At 34.8% G+C, this 15,497-nt stretch overlaps 1 protein-coding gene across 5 annotated transcripts in view; it reads right to left on the bottom strand.

Moving 5' to 3' along the window:
• Positions 1-242: 242 nt before the first annotated feature.
• TFEC (transcription factor EC) overlaps positions 243-15,497 on the bottom strand; it is a 93,767-nt gene continuing 78,512 nt past the window's right edge. For all 5 annotated transcript variants that reach the window (XM_042816226.1, XM_042816227.1, XM_042816229.1 and 2 more), the window contains 3 exons: positions 12,839-12,914; positions 5,768-5,915; positions 243-4,842 (listed from right to left, as the gene is read on the bottom strand). In XM_042816226.1, coding sequence (XP_042672160.1) covers positions 4,462-4,842; positions 5,768-5,915; positions 12,839-12,914 — 605 coding nt within the window. In that variant the 3' untranslated portion in view covers positions 243-4,461. The remainder of the gene's footprint in view (positions 4,843-5,767; positions 5,916-12,838; positions 12,915-15,497) is intronic.

Raw genomic sequence — 15,497 nt, 5'->3', positions numbered from 1 at the left:
GAACTGAGTCCCTCACAAGGAACTGAGTATCTTTTATGATCAAATCCTAAGTGCATAATAAATGTGTAGAAAAAAAGCAAAGCTTCCCTCAATGGCTAATCACTGGACTTTAAATAATATTTATGATATTATTCTGTTTTAATGCTGATATGGATGTCGTTGATTTGGTGAAATAAAGATTCTGGAGAGCATTTTTATTACAAATAAAATGTTTATCTGATGTACACAAACAATGAGCACCATTATACAAGAAACAAATGAGCTATTACAAAACTGTAGCTGAAGTATATGTTACTACTTAACAGTATTTGCATCATGCCATGCACAGAAAGCACCAAAGATACTGTAATGAAAGCAGCACTTTTGATATTAGGAATTCAAAAAGCAACCCAAATTCTTACTCAATTCAATAAGAAAGAATATCTTTTAGTGCCAAAATGCTACCTAATTATCAGCTTTAAAAAAATGTTTTACATCTTAAAATACAATATTCTGTTTATCCTAGATTGTCTGGGGAACATCTAGTACATTAAAAGGTTTTTGTAGAGCTTCTTAGTGATTTAACTGATATCATCATGCCTGCTAGCAATTTCGCAACATTCTGAAAACACTTTCCATAAATCAAAGCCTTAGCAGCAGGAATAAGCAGATGGCAGGAGACCATATTAAAGAATGTATCAATTATTTTTATTAATGGGAGGCTACTGGATCATGATGTATCATAATGGACTAAATGTTTAGCAGTTGTGAAGTGTTTTGTCTGTTCAGTATCTCAGGTGCTCTTAGAGGATGTTATTATATTGTCTTGTGATGGCATTCTTTGTGGGACTGGGTAGCGAAGTTTCACAAGGGAAATATAAAGAGATGTTTTAATTTCAGTCCTTTAATTGTATTCATATAATAAACATAAAATACCAGCCTGTATAAAATGCAATTTGAAAAAGATTGCATATACAGCGTGTAATAAAGTACGTTCTGTCTGCATACATTGACTTAGAAAACAAGATACTATATGGTTAACAATGAAAAATAGCAATTATTATAAAAATATTCTACAGTCTCATAATAGTAATGTAAATGCCTTTACTTATCTAAGAGACTTAACATAATTTTAAATTACAATAATTTTACATCCTCCATTCATATATACAGCCCTATTAAAGTCAAAAGGTATTACAGTAACAGTGTTCTTATTGAGATTAAATGAGTGAATTATATTTAGTTACTTTACTACATAAAACAACTGTATTCTGTTTGTTAAAACCGTTTGCACTTGCTGTAGCTTTTCACACCATCTATGCTATGCACAGTGAAAGAATCTAAGTTTCTGTTCTTAGGATAGTATCCATATCCATTTCATGAATTAAACAGGATGTTAATATTTCAGCTCCCTTTTCCTTTTGTGTAATTATCAGTCTGCTAGTTTGTGTATTCTGTAAGAACGTGTCCACCAGCTCTGAACAGCTGCTACTGAAAACAAGCAAGAATTCATCATTTATCATTTAATACATTTTGACAAAAATAGCCAGCTCTCCTCACCCCCTGCCCTGCTTGAGGTCAAACTCTGTACGTCTTTAAATTCTTTTCTAGACCCAGAGCCATGGACAAATTATGCATCTCTTTCATGGGATTTCATTAAACGGATCTGTATGATTTGGGGAAGAGCTAAAAATGTGTTTTGCGCACACCACATTTTAGTCCAGTAAAACTCTCATGGACAGGAGAGAAATTCTGCCTGAGGAGGGACATCAGGGATTGTTGCTGCAGTCGTGCAATCCTTTTCCTCTGCGCAAGCCAGAAGGCACTGTGTTCCGCTTGGCCCTCCAGCAGCCTTCCCAGCTGCACAGCAGTCTCACCACATCGAAGTGGGAGAGGGGATGCTTATTCAAAACAACCTGGGATACAGTTACCCTCACAAAGATCTCATCAATATCTTCAGCGTGTGGTGCCCTGGTGTATCATTTTTGGTAGCCTGTATCACCATTTCAAGGATGATGGTACAATACAGGGAAAACACTAATGACCACTTCCTTCTAGAAAACAGCGTAATGGTAGTGAAACATCATCATCATAATACACACCCACAGGCATGGATACATTTAGCTTTTGCAGAGAGGAGGGTGCTGGAAACTGTGTGAATGAAGACAGCTTGAGTGTGCTTAATGCAATTGCAGAAGGAGCATTTCCTACCTCCTGCTAGGTTTCTCAAGCTGGAAGAGAAAGAAAAATCTGGTGCTTCAGACTGAAGCAACTGCCAGAAGAATGAAAATCAACTTTAAAACATTTAATGGATGTTTTAAAACTGTAAGTTTTGTTAAAACTATAATGCTTTTTTAGAACAGTCCTTATAATAGTCATAAAACTCAAGATGTTATTTAAAGTCAACATAGTTCAGAACTGTGGTCTACCTCCCATGTAAAAGTTCAATGGGAAAATCATGTAATACATTCATTTTTAATTTCTTTTTCTCCATTATGAGCAATCCGCACTGGTGTATTTAAAACCAATATAGCAGAAACTGCAGTACAAGGACAAATGGCATTTGATGTCAATCAAGTATCCTTTCCTTTCATTAGCTGACATGGACAATACACATCCTAAGCTAGACACAATGTGGGCACAAATTCTACTTCCAATTCATCACATTTTTTATATGAACACCAATTTCAATGAATACTTAGCTTGTCTTTAGCATAACTATGACAAAGCAAGTTTTGTTGAGTGTCATTTAAGGAAGCACTCCAGTTATTGGAGGTCAATTAATTTTGGTTAGTATCACTTTGTTTTTCCATTCCTTTCCTCCATGTACAAATAAAAATAAAAATGAAAAATGAAAAAAAATCTTAATCATACAGTAGAAGTGTATCAGAACCAGTTTTGTGCTGGCTTTTTGGGAACCCACACATACTTGACAAGAAGTTACTTCTGCTCTGTTCATCTTACATCAAAATAGTTTACAGAGGCAAACAGATATCCTCGAGTTTCCTATAAGCATGCAGACTCTCATGAAATTGGGCGCACCATAATGTTTCATAACCATGGGTTGGTCAGGAATGGGCTAAGGCTCTGGATAAATTAGACCTCAGGTACAAATAACAGAAGAGGAAATAGGAGGAAGCAAAGGATTAGCTCTTGAAAAGTACGTTCAAATACATTTATACCATTAACACAAACAGCATTCCATTTTCTTCTTTGTTTCTAATCAGGCGAATTTTCTGGGAAATTAAGCAGGGCTCAGTGACTGCAAAATTTAACACATACGTTTGAAATATATTTTGAATTATTAGAAAACTCCCAAATATGCTCTTTTGACGCTGGTGGAGGAAGAGCAATGAAGAACTTGTACGAGCTTATTTTCTGCGTGTTAATATTACAATTAGAATGACTGCACTTAGTGTACTCCAGGAAAATCAAGTCTTCCAAATATTTCCTTTGATTTGAAGTCTTACTTGCTTTTCTATAGTGATTGAAAAGGCAAATTTGAAATTGAATTACCATTGTTTCAATGTGTATAATGGAAACCTGGCCAATTCTCTCTATTCACAAACAATGCAAAGGCATAGCTATGGAAAAGACAGACTCCCTTTAGAAAAACCTTAATGTGCTCCCAAAAAGCTCTGGAAGCACAGTCCAGAAGCACACTGTTGCATATTCTTATCTCTTCCACATCAAGAAGGATACAGCTTGATTATTCTTGGAATAAGCAGCTGACACAGCACTTTTACCAGTAGTATTTGTTTTAAATTGTGCTGATGGTAATGTGGAATATCTTTGTTCAGTCTTGTACATCCACAGTCTTTCTAAACACTTTCTACTGAAACATCACCTTTTTCTGTTTGAATTTCTTTGTGTTTCTGTGATTATGTTAGTTTCTATTTTTCTCCTGTATCATTACAGGAAATCTATGTGGTTTTAAATTCATGCTCACTTCACTTGTGCAAATGAATTTCTATTTGTTTTTTCAGATTTTAAAACATGTATCACTCTATAGTTCCCAGTTTACATATTCTCCTACTGTTTCTTATGTTTTGTAGAATTTTTAACACAATATTCTCATTGTTATAAAAAAAATAGCAAATTACTAAGCAGCACATATATAACAGATAAATGTAAATGCAGATTGAAGACAGAGTCTGAACACATTTGTGTAACACAGACATTCCTTTTGTGGAAAGCATTTTCATACCGCTATAAAAAGTCGTGGAACAGTAGTAAAAAGGTTTCCAGGGAAGAAAGATTTGTGCAAATGTCAGCTGTGAACAGATGATGTGAATCTGGGGCAAAGTGATCTGAATCCATGTATATCTCCTTTTCCTGTGAAGTAAATGCTGATTTAAGCCTTGCCTGTTACCTTCACAGTGGTTTTCCATATTCATATTTGGAACAAGCACACACACCATGCTTATGTTCAACTCAGTCTGTTAGCAAGTGGTTCAAGGAAACGCGAGGCCCTTTCTGCTTTTATAAATCGTCTCCATCATCTGTGCTAAAGCTGCTTCTCCTGCTGCTCTCTTTTGATGCAGCTGGGGATGTGGAGGACAAGAGAGGGTCTGCTCCAAATGGTGATACTGTGTCATCCAATAAAATTTCCTCTAGTCGTTGCTCTTCTTTTAGAGCTGCGCTGAAGGACAAATCGGTGAAGTGGGAAAGTGGATCAGAAAAGGCTGTAGATCCATCACAAACATCAGAATTTGGTCCACGAGCCAGAGGCATTTGATGAGAGTAGTCTACAGAGTTCTCCTCTGGATATGACTGTTGCTTGGTGACTTGAGCAGCTAAATCTACTGCACTGAGTGAAGACATGACTGGAAGGCCATGCGCACGTGCCTGGATCTCTAGTTCCTAAAGTTTAAATAAATAAATAACAAACAAATAAATAAACGAATAAATAAATAAGGATAATTAGATAATGACTTTGGAAGAGAAATAATGTTTCAGAACTACCATGATAAGTATACAGACTATACATGCAAACTAAAGATTTTTCTTGTCCAACTGTGAAACTATGTTGCAAAATACAAAATTATTAATCTATGAAAATCTGCATTGAGCCACCAGTTAGTTTTCCTTTTAATTCCATTTTCACCATTAAACAGCTCTCCTGCCGGAATGCAAGATGCACGAGAGGTTTTCTGAAATCATTGCCTTCTTTACTTAACAAAACTGACAGAAAACTGTTGCAAACTTTTTGTGCACTGCTATCCAAAGATGTAGAGGATATTTTACTTCACATTTCTCACAATATACATACATAGCTGTAAATTACAATACATAAGATGACTGATTTTTTTGTCTAGCTAAGTCATCATTGCATGTTTGCATAGTCATATATGCTTTTCCACCACCACATCATGTTCATTTGTGTCAAGAGCAGATACAACACTGCACACTATACCTAAAAAACTTTAATGTGAAATACAGAAGAAAATGAAAACACAGAAAGGAATTTTAAGTCCAGTATTGTGTTTTTGGCACGAGAGATGTACCTTTTCCTTTCCTTTTTGTCCTTCCTAGTCCATAATATGTACTGTTCGTACACATACTTTATTAACTTTCCACATATTCCTTTATGTAAGGTATAATGATCACAGGCATTTCCTAGAAATCTGAAAATATATCCTTTCCTCAATCTACACCGCAATAAACAGGGAAAATGCCTTTGCTGTAAGTGACATTTGGGAAAAAAAAATGATACAGATTAATAAAATTTGATGAGGTAGGAATACTGAGAAAGCTTTGAAGTTCATGACAACTCCCTCATACAGACCTGAATTCGGAGTAGAAGTCTTCTGTTAGCGTGCTCTAATTTCTTCTGTCTGTGTTCTAATTCTCTGGCTCTCTGTTGTTCTTTTTGTAGCCACTTGATGTACTCCACTGATGCTTTTAAAATAGTTCCTTTGTTCCAGCGCATATCACTGCAGAATGTAGAGATAACCTTTTCACAATTGTGCATGTCAGCAGAATTCATAAGAACTTACAAAATCTTTTACATTAATATGAAATAATGATTTACATGACTATTATTCACTCTTAGATATTATTGCTTCTGAATGGAAATTTTAATAGAATAGTTAAGAAGCCCTTATATAGTAAAATTAATCCCAGAATGAAAATAAGTGTCAAAAGAAAGTAATAAAGTGACTTTTTGTGGGAGAGCTAAATGCAATATCATGATTCTACCACTACAGTTTTTATATTTTTAGTGAAAATTGCTTTTATTATTAACTCTGAGATTAAAATCTATGTGCAGTATTTCTGCATTAATGAACTAGGAAATATACATTACTGAGGACTTAAGCCTAAATTTTTAAAGATCGTTTCAAATATACTACTCTTTTTTACCTGACTTACTAATGAGGTTGCTTTTAAGCTTGTTGAGAAAAAAAAAAAAAAAAAAAGGTCTGTGCTGAGTGCCACTCCTCACTGATGATAGACTACACAAATCATGGTTTGGTAACCACAACGGCAGAAATATGACAAAAATTACTGCTTCAGCAAGTTTGGAACAACATAACTCAAGTTAAAATTCACAGCTAAATACCAGATTCCAATTCAAAGTAAAAATTAACCCATCTCCCATTCAGAAAACCATGGTTTAACTACCAGATTAAAAGAAGTCTTACTAACCGCGCACTTGTTCAAATGTACCATGTGTTCAAGGAGTTTCACATATCCACTTATTAATTTTCCATGTATTCCTTCATGAAACATATTAGAGGCCTTAATAGGAATAAATTTTGTTGAAAATCTTGAATTCCTGACAAAGTTCAGTATTTTACGATACAAGGACAGTTAGTGTTGCGTTAAATTTAGAAGAGTCAATCTAAACTATTTATTTCACTGCAAGGTAGCTTAAAATGAACCATCTTGACTTACAGACATTTTGGTCCTATAAGACAGGCTCAAGAGGGAAAAAGATATTCAAACTAGTTAGAATCTGAGGTTGGAGTAGAGAAGTAATCAACTTAGTGCATTCTTTTTAAGTATCTCTTCCAAATACTTACACTTATACCCTGATATTTATAGAGTCAAGAAGAAATATAAATTATATCCTTGTCAGTTACCACTTTCCATTATTCTGTTGTTTTAGTTAATGAGACTTGACTCTATTCACAATCTGAGTAAGTAAAATTGTGGTGCTAAATGGATTTAGTTCTTGTAGGAGTATCTATGGTTTTAATTCAGGCTCTCAAAATAAACGGCCAAGGAAACTTACACTGTTATCCCAAAGGTAAGAAAGAACTCTTGAAGGCCTCCACCAAAGTAGCTGTCATTCTGCCAAATGTACAGGGCAAATGGTAGATAGGTATGGGACCTGGGGATTTAGACCATCTGGCTTTTTCTGATGCACTACATAGATGAGAAACCCTTATGGAGGTTCAGAAATTTGCACATGCCCAGGGCTGGGCAACTCTTTGGACAAGGGGCCATAACCAACAAGGCGTGGGAACATGGCGCAGGGCAAAGTTGGGGCAGCTGGATGAAAACAGGCCAGGGATTATTCCATGCCACATCATGCAGAAGGCTCTAAAACTGTGGGCAGTTGGCCAAGGGGGCAGATGTTGCTTGGGAATTGGCTGTGCACCAGTCAGAGGGTGGTGAGATGTTGCAGTGCAAGCAGGCTGCTGATCAGCAGTTAGTTGAGTGTTGGCTGGTGGGTGGCCATTAATTATGTGGACAATATATGTATATATATTTATCATTGCATTTAATTTCTTTTCTTTGTCTGTCTTAGTAAAAAGTTTTTATCTCAACCCATTCGTTCTATTTTGTTTCCTGTTTTCTCCCTCATCGTACTATGGGGACTGAGCAAACAGCTGTGTGGTGCTGAGCTGCCTTCTGAGTTAAACAACAACAAAGACCTAAAGATAGGAAGACAGTAACTTTTCAAGATGGGAATCTCCAGTGACATCTCAGGTATAAGCATGCTATTTAGAGCTTAGAATTACCACAGGTTTTTATTTAATTTCAAGTGAAAATGACTGATTTAGGACATTTTCATAGCGATTTAGAATAAGTGCAACATTAACAAAAATACATATTGCATAAACTCTGAGAAGAAAATCTGAGTAGGTACTAGGAATCAGCTCCTCCTAGCATGTAGTTAAGACCAAATTAAGCCAATTTTGAATTGTTCATCTAAACATTAAAATATAGTAGTATAAAATCAATCTATTGCTAATGAAATGGAAAATTTTACAACATCTAACAGCAGGAGAAAACATAAATAACACATCAAACAAATATTTAATAGTGACTTCATAAGTTCATATCAGTTATAAAGCACTATGAATTAAAAACCAAATATAGACAAAAGTGTTTTTCAGTCAGTTTTCCTGACTGGCATATCAGTAAGACAGATATTCATGATTGTATTGGAAATCTTTTTATCATGCAATTCATTAATGTCACACATAATTGACAACCTTTGTGATATTACTAAGTTTTATTTCATATTGCCTTGACACTTTGAATTTTTATGTATACATTGTAATGATAAATTTTCTCATCATCTAAATTATCACTGAAAGGCTAATTCTGAGATTCAAATTGCCAGAGACGAATTCAATCATATAAGATGAGATACATAGTTACTTTTGGTTGTAACATTTACAAAATTTGAGAGGCAAAAGTATTATGATGACCTAGGATTAAAATGCTGTGGTTGTTATTATCACTTCAAAGACTTTGAACCACTTCTACTGAAGTGATGAAGGTGTCTGCTAAAAGAACAGTGATGTACAATATATCTACTGGTCAGTATGCACTAACACATCTGATGCAAGAATAGAGTTATTCCCAACTGCTATTTGTATATCGGATATTATATGTATGTGTATGCATGTGTGTGTGAATGTACATTTACTATTTCACTATTTTTAACAATCCCTACTTTAAAAATCTTTTGTTTGTTTGTTTTGTATTATTTTACTCTGTTCTGTAAATACTGGAACACGTGGGAAAGTCTACATGTGATACAAGTCAGTTGAGAGCAGTAAGAAGTCGAACAGGTCTGAGCATCAATAGAGATCTCTGCAAAGGAGGATTGTGTCCTTGTGTCTTTCCACATGTTACAATAATTTGAAACTTTAAGAAAGTTACAGACATTAATTTAATTAATATAGGTCTACCACGCTTAATATGATTGGCATGGAAAAGTAGCAAGTAAGTAAAATACACAAAGTGTTTTATTAGTTTCTGAACCCTAGCTCCTCTTAAGTTTATCAGCTAAATCTCTCTGAAACAATCTGGCCCAGAAATTTAGTGAAACTCTTATCTGGGAGAGTTGCTCATTAAGAAGAAGAGAAAAAAACAAAACACAGCCATTAGACTAATTTTCAAATTGCTTCCATTAAAGTATCTCTGTTGAAGTCAAAGGAGCTTCACTAGCTTTTACAAGTTGAAGGACATCCGGAGGAAGGACATGAGCACCCGATCTTCTAAGATTAAAACTAAGTAATGAAAGCAAAGTTTGGGAGCGCGCAGTAGTCACAGGGTTTGCTAGCTGCAGAGAAGTTAATAATAACAAATACATCTGTGAAGTTGAAACTATGTTTGCAGACCATTTATTTCTCTACTTCTGAGAAATTAGCTTTAAACTGAGCTTGTTCAAAGAAACACTTTGAAGGACTTTGCACCTGTTTTGATGACCTGTACAATTACCAAGCGTATTCTCCTGAAAGAGGCAGCAAGTTTCTGTTTTATAATAGCTTGAGTGTACACAAGCTTTTCCTTTACAAGAAATGAGGCCATGCTGGCCATTAGAAGGTCTGCCCACAGACTACAGACAGAACATCATGCACAGGTGCACAGAGCAGAGTGAGAGCAATCCACTAATTCTGTCCAAAACACTTAGACATTCTTTTAGCATCTTGGTTTGGTGGAACGACAAGAATTCATAAAGGAAAGATGTTTTTTCTCAGTATTTCTGACAATTCCAGTCTAGCTACCTAAAACAGTTCTTGAGTTGTTATTCCCACCCTCTATCACCCTGTTAGCCACCAGATTTTGAAAGGCCAAACATGAAGAAATCAAGAATGTAAAAGTGAGTATAATTTAAAAAAAAAAAAAAAAAAAAAAAAAAAAAAGTTTTGTTTTTTCAGCTAAATATGATTAAAATTTTGGGCTTTTTTTTATTTTGTCTTCAAATTTTTCCAAGAGTTTTGCATTTCTGAAACATCTATCACTTAGCTATCTAAGCTCTGAAAATTAAACAAAGGAAGCAAAGTTCTTTCCAACTTATCTCTATTTTCCAATGCTAATGAAGTGAACTTAAAACATCTATTCATTCAAGTAACATAATCCATAGTTATCATCATTAAATTGAAAAATAGTAAAGAGGAGAAGAAGAGAATAGGGATTTTATCTTTTCAAAAGCAAGTCCCTGTAGAGGCTTTGTAGGAGCCAAACAAGTTCACCATATAACTAACAAAAGTAAAATAAAATAAAAACAAACAAAAAACTTCTGAGAAATATGATTCATAAAAGATTTCCAAATAGCATCAAAAATGCCCTTTTCTACTCCTGAGTCTGAACATAATCTTATTGAAGCAAGTCATCTGGGACAGGCATGCTAACCACAATGACTTAGTCATAGCAGTATTTGCTCTTCAATGCAAAGGCTGTTTTGTTTCATTATCATTAGTCCACGCATCAGTAAGGTTTCTCCCTTCACACCCATACTCCCACTATAATATAAGAAGAATATTTAAAAATCAATATATAAGGTGAAAATGTGATGTGTGGTAAAATGTTACAGATAAAATATTGTAAGAGCTGATACATCTTTCTTTCAAAGAAGAGGAGGGCAGATTGGGGGCACAGTAAGGTATTCTAGGGAAAAGGAAAGAACTGAAAGAGAAGATAAGGACTCTGAGTTACGAGTTGGCAACACAGAGTGATACTAGAAATAAATAATTTTGATCTGTTCAGCCAACAAAATGACATGGTCAAACTGATGTATTTCCTCTTACAAATATGTATAAAAATGTATTTACACTTCTTCAGAGGAATTTAACTTAGCACCAAAATGCAGCAAAATCACGTTATAACTTCATCTTTCATTGTGTCCAGCGTATTTGATGCTTCTTTCTTCTTAATACCAACACGAACACTTTAAAATAGGCCCATTTTTAAAAGTAGTACCAATTACCAGCCTTTTGAAGACAGCAATCCTCATAACCTAGAGTTTTTGCTTTTGCAGACATAAGCTCTTCTAGGGCCAATGCTCTGTTGGACACAATCGTGGGACTGGAGACTAAAACAAGAAAAGCTGATGCAGTCAGGATATTTTTCTGAAACTTTGATCCAAGGCTACATCTCCAAAATCAGTAAGTAAAATCCATTATCCACTTACTGGAATAAAATTGCAGTTCTGGAGCGTTCATTGTAAGTACATTACAAATGACTGTTAACAATTTGAACAAATTAAAACTGGAATCCAGACCAAAAACATGTAGCTGAAGCATCTCTGTAGGTAATCAAAACTACAACTAGAAATTGTACCTCATGCTCATTTCTAATTGCAATATAACTTGCTTCCATTATCACTTTATAGCTGCAAACCAACAGTGCCATCCACTGTTTTTCTGAGAAATCTTTCAATAATTTGCCCAAATGGCCTTGAATACTGAAAGATACGCCAGCAAAATTAAAATTCTTTTACCAGTGTTTGTTTGCAGGTGATCACAAGCATCCAAAAATTTATGTGTGGACACTTAAAGTACTTCTTATTTTAGCACTCTGTAACACTCAGATCTATATTAATAACAAGAATGTGCCTATTTATCTAATCTTGAATGGATGCTGTAGAATGAAAAGTGAATTCTCTCAAAGAGTAATGACATGTTAACTTTCTCTCTGATGATTTCACTCAAAATGTCTAGTTTTGCCAATCTTGTCTATATCTAAGTCTTACAGTGTTTTATAGTCTTATAGAAATCCTTAATATAATCAAAAGTTTCTTAGTCCGGAAGAAAACAAAAAGCTGAAATATCAATAGATGTTTTCCTTCGAAGTATAGTGCAGGTCTGTACTGACATGCAAATGATAAAGAACAAATGTGTATAATCAATTTTATGCAAAATGCAAACATGGTCTTAAGTCTTCCCTGAGCGACATAAAATATCAAAAGCTGAAGTCTAGCATTAAATAACCCACTGAATTGCTACTGCTAATCGTACAATAGTATTTCCTACTGAGGCAGATTTTTTTTTCATATTGATGACAAATATAAGCTTGAAGGAAATGCAGATACAGTTTAAGAAATGTACATTTTGTATTACTGTAAGTATACGCATTAGTATAAATTGCTATTATTATAGCAATTATTATTTTTAGCCTTGCTTTTCAGGACTTTTTTCTCCTGCACTGACTGGAATACTTCTGAAAAATGCCCAGTGTGCAGTCTCTTAACCTGAATTTTAATATTTTGTTTGCTTATTTATTTATTTTGCTTAGCCAAAGGGCAGATAGTGACAGCACATATTTTGTCTTACCCCACTAGAGGGCCCATGGTGAGGGCTGAAAGCATCATTCCTTCCTTCTCCAGAGATATCACACAGACTTGTGGTGTTTTTGGCTTATCTTTTCCCCACTCCATCTTCCTGGTGTGTGACACACCAGTACTGTTTTTATTTTATTATCCTTTCACGTAAGTTTTCCCAACAGGCACCAGAAATCTGACAGAAGTTTGCCATTAACAGACTGATTCAAGCTAGTGGCCTGGCACAAACCATTTTGTATTACATCAGTCAGTCCTACGGCCAGTATGCAACTATGATTTTTTTTCCTGTATTTAAATGATAAACATTATTATAGGAAAGACTGTTGAACTCACGGATCATTAGACTTGGGGATGAGTGTGCCAAGCTCCTTGATTCGGTAATTAATGTTATACCTTCTTCTTCTCTCAACTGTTAAAAAGAAACTAAAGTTACTATTTTAATGGTGAAATATTCACATTTTGTTAGAACTCTTGCTACAGACCATGGTTAACAGCTTTGTTATCTCTTATCTACAGCATTTTAAACCATGGAGAGGACTTATACAGCCATCCCTCTTCATTATGCTCCAGAAACATTTAATACCCAGAAATTTTGTTTCCTTTGGTGATAGACAACACAATAATATTTAGAATAAATTTTACAATAACATTCAGAAAATGAAGAAAAACACTATTTGAACAATTAAAAAATTATATTTAAATTGAATTTTGCTATGCAAAAAAAAAAAAAAAAAAAAAAAAAAAAAAATATTTATTTACTTCCAGTTTAGTTAGAAAGATAAAAAGAAGATAAGTTTTTTAGGTCCCTTCCAACTTCAGTCATTCTATGATTCTGTAATTCTGTGATTCTTAGAAGTAGTTCTCCCTCTTTGTGCTCTCAATCTGGTTTCTTGAAATATTGGAATCCAGAATGGAGCACACAGAAGTCCTGTCACTTTTCTGCCTCCATTTAACTAATGTAGAGAGACTTCTCCCCTGCATTCTCGCAAGGTTTTCTCCACATAGATATGTAGAAATATCATATTTTTCAGTGGCCCAAAATAACCTTTGGGGGATTTCTGGTACATAATTGTGACACAGAAAGTATATTCAGTGAGGAAATAAAATACCTAGGACATACTGGAGATGTTAAACAAACGTCCTGTAAATGCAGTAAGTCTGTTACAATCTAGATAACATAGTAAGACAATTATGAGGCTGAAATTAAGAGATTAGAAACATCATTGGTTCATGTGCTTTAATGCAGATCCTGTTGTACGTGGAATGGCCAGCTACTCAGGACTTCCAGCTCCAGGGTAGCCTAAACTGAGAGATAGCATGGAAATCCTAGAAGAATAGCAAATTATACTTTTTCTATCAGGAAACAAAAAATAAAGAAAAAAAAATGAGGAGGAAGAATGACAGATACTACAAGGAGTATGGCTGTGGTATTTGTGAACGTCCTACTGGTGTGATCTTGCACTTCTATCTTCTCTCTTCACATGGTACTTGGACCCAATAAAGGCTGCACTGAATAGGTAGATTCAATTTCAGCCCACCACTTTCATTTCACAGCAGTTTCTGATGCTCCCCATTTTTTGGACAACCTTTCCATGAGCTCAAAATGCTAATACCACTACCCTCCACCAGACCAGAAATGACCCAAGCACAAGCAGAATGCTAAATGTTCCTTTACATTCATACATGGAGATGCGCACTTTAAGTTCAATGCCTTAATTTGAATGCCTGTACAAAAATCCTATCCTTAGAACCCAGGACAGCTGAATTAGAAGACTGCACTCAAGAGACGCCTGGTGGGTCTTCCTAGGCTGACTTCAACCTCTCACAGTCATATTTGTATATCACTTGCAGATTCAGCTCCACCACGTAGTTCACTTTTATTCCTTTCCTTCTCCCAGAACATAGAGATCTTCCTTCTTGCCCGCCCGTGCAAGCCTTTTAGGCTTGTGTGTCACTCAGCTACTTTCTCCCTCACAGACTCCAGTTCAAACCTGCCTGGACATTACTGTTTACCCTCCTGAAATGCTCTTGGCAAAACGTATCAACATTTTTCTCTCTCTAGAAACAGGAATTTTGCTTTACAGATTAAAGCATTTCAATCTTTGTAGTTGAAATTTCCATATTCAGGGGGTAGGATTATAGTCCATCTGAATGTACTGTTGTTATCCCTTTCAACCCATTGGCATAAACACGCTGGATCTGTTAGGTGAACACAGTGTATTCAAGCATACAGCAATTGAACAACATGATGTCTTTAGTTATAGTGAGGTTAAAAGAATGTATATTAAACATGCAGTTTTACAGCTTAGGAGTTGCAGTTTAATTCACATTTATAGTGTGGGAAAGTCCTGAAAGAGACACATCAAAAATAGTGAACACTGGCTACTTAAAAAAAAAAAAAGAAAAAAAAAATTCCAATGGAAGTAGACTCTTTCTTTTTCTTTCTATTTTATTTATTTCCTGCAAATAAATTTCACATGGTTATGCTAGTGAATCAGAAGGGAAATTCTGAAATTTGGAAATTTTGAAATATTTTTCCTGATTAATTCCTGTCACAATTTCAGTGATATACTGGGTTACAAAAAAAAATCTCAAGCAGCAAATTATACCAAAGCCAAAATAACAATAAAGAAATGAAAGTACATATACAAGGATAATCAGATAGCAAAAAAACATAAAAGCTTTAATACTTTTGATTGTTAAATAATAATAAAAAAAAGTAATGGCTTAAATTGTTGTAATTGCATAAAGAAGGGTTCAATTTCTTAGATCTAATTCCCTTCACAGTTCCATTGAGAATCTAATATTTCAAAAGGAAAGTTTAAGAACATTTCTCTGAAGTGTGGACCTTTATGATGAACATCGGTATAATTCTGATCAAGTTCCAAAAACTGATTTTTCTCACCATCTCTAATGTAACAAAAATAGGTAATGATGCTAATAAATGTGCTACAGGTAACGTGCTAATATGTTCAAGTGTTCATATAGCAGA

This window comes from Centrocercus urophasianus, unplaced genomic scaffold (genome assembly GCF_019232065.1).
Source record: "Centrocercus urophasianus isolate 14NV4802_14NV808 unplaced genomic scaffold, USGS_Curo_1.0 seq_15, whole genome shotgun sequence".
Lineage (NCBI taxonomy): Eukaryota > Metazoa > Chordata > Aves > Galliformes > Phasianidae > Centrocercus > Centrocercus urophasianus.
This window is presented reverse-complemented; position numbering and strand designations above follow the sequence as displayed.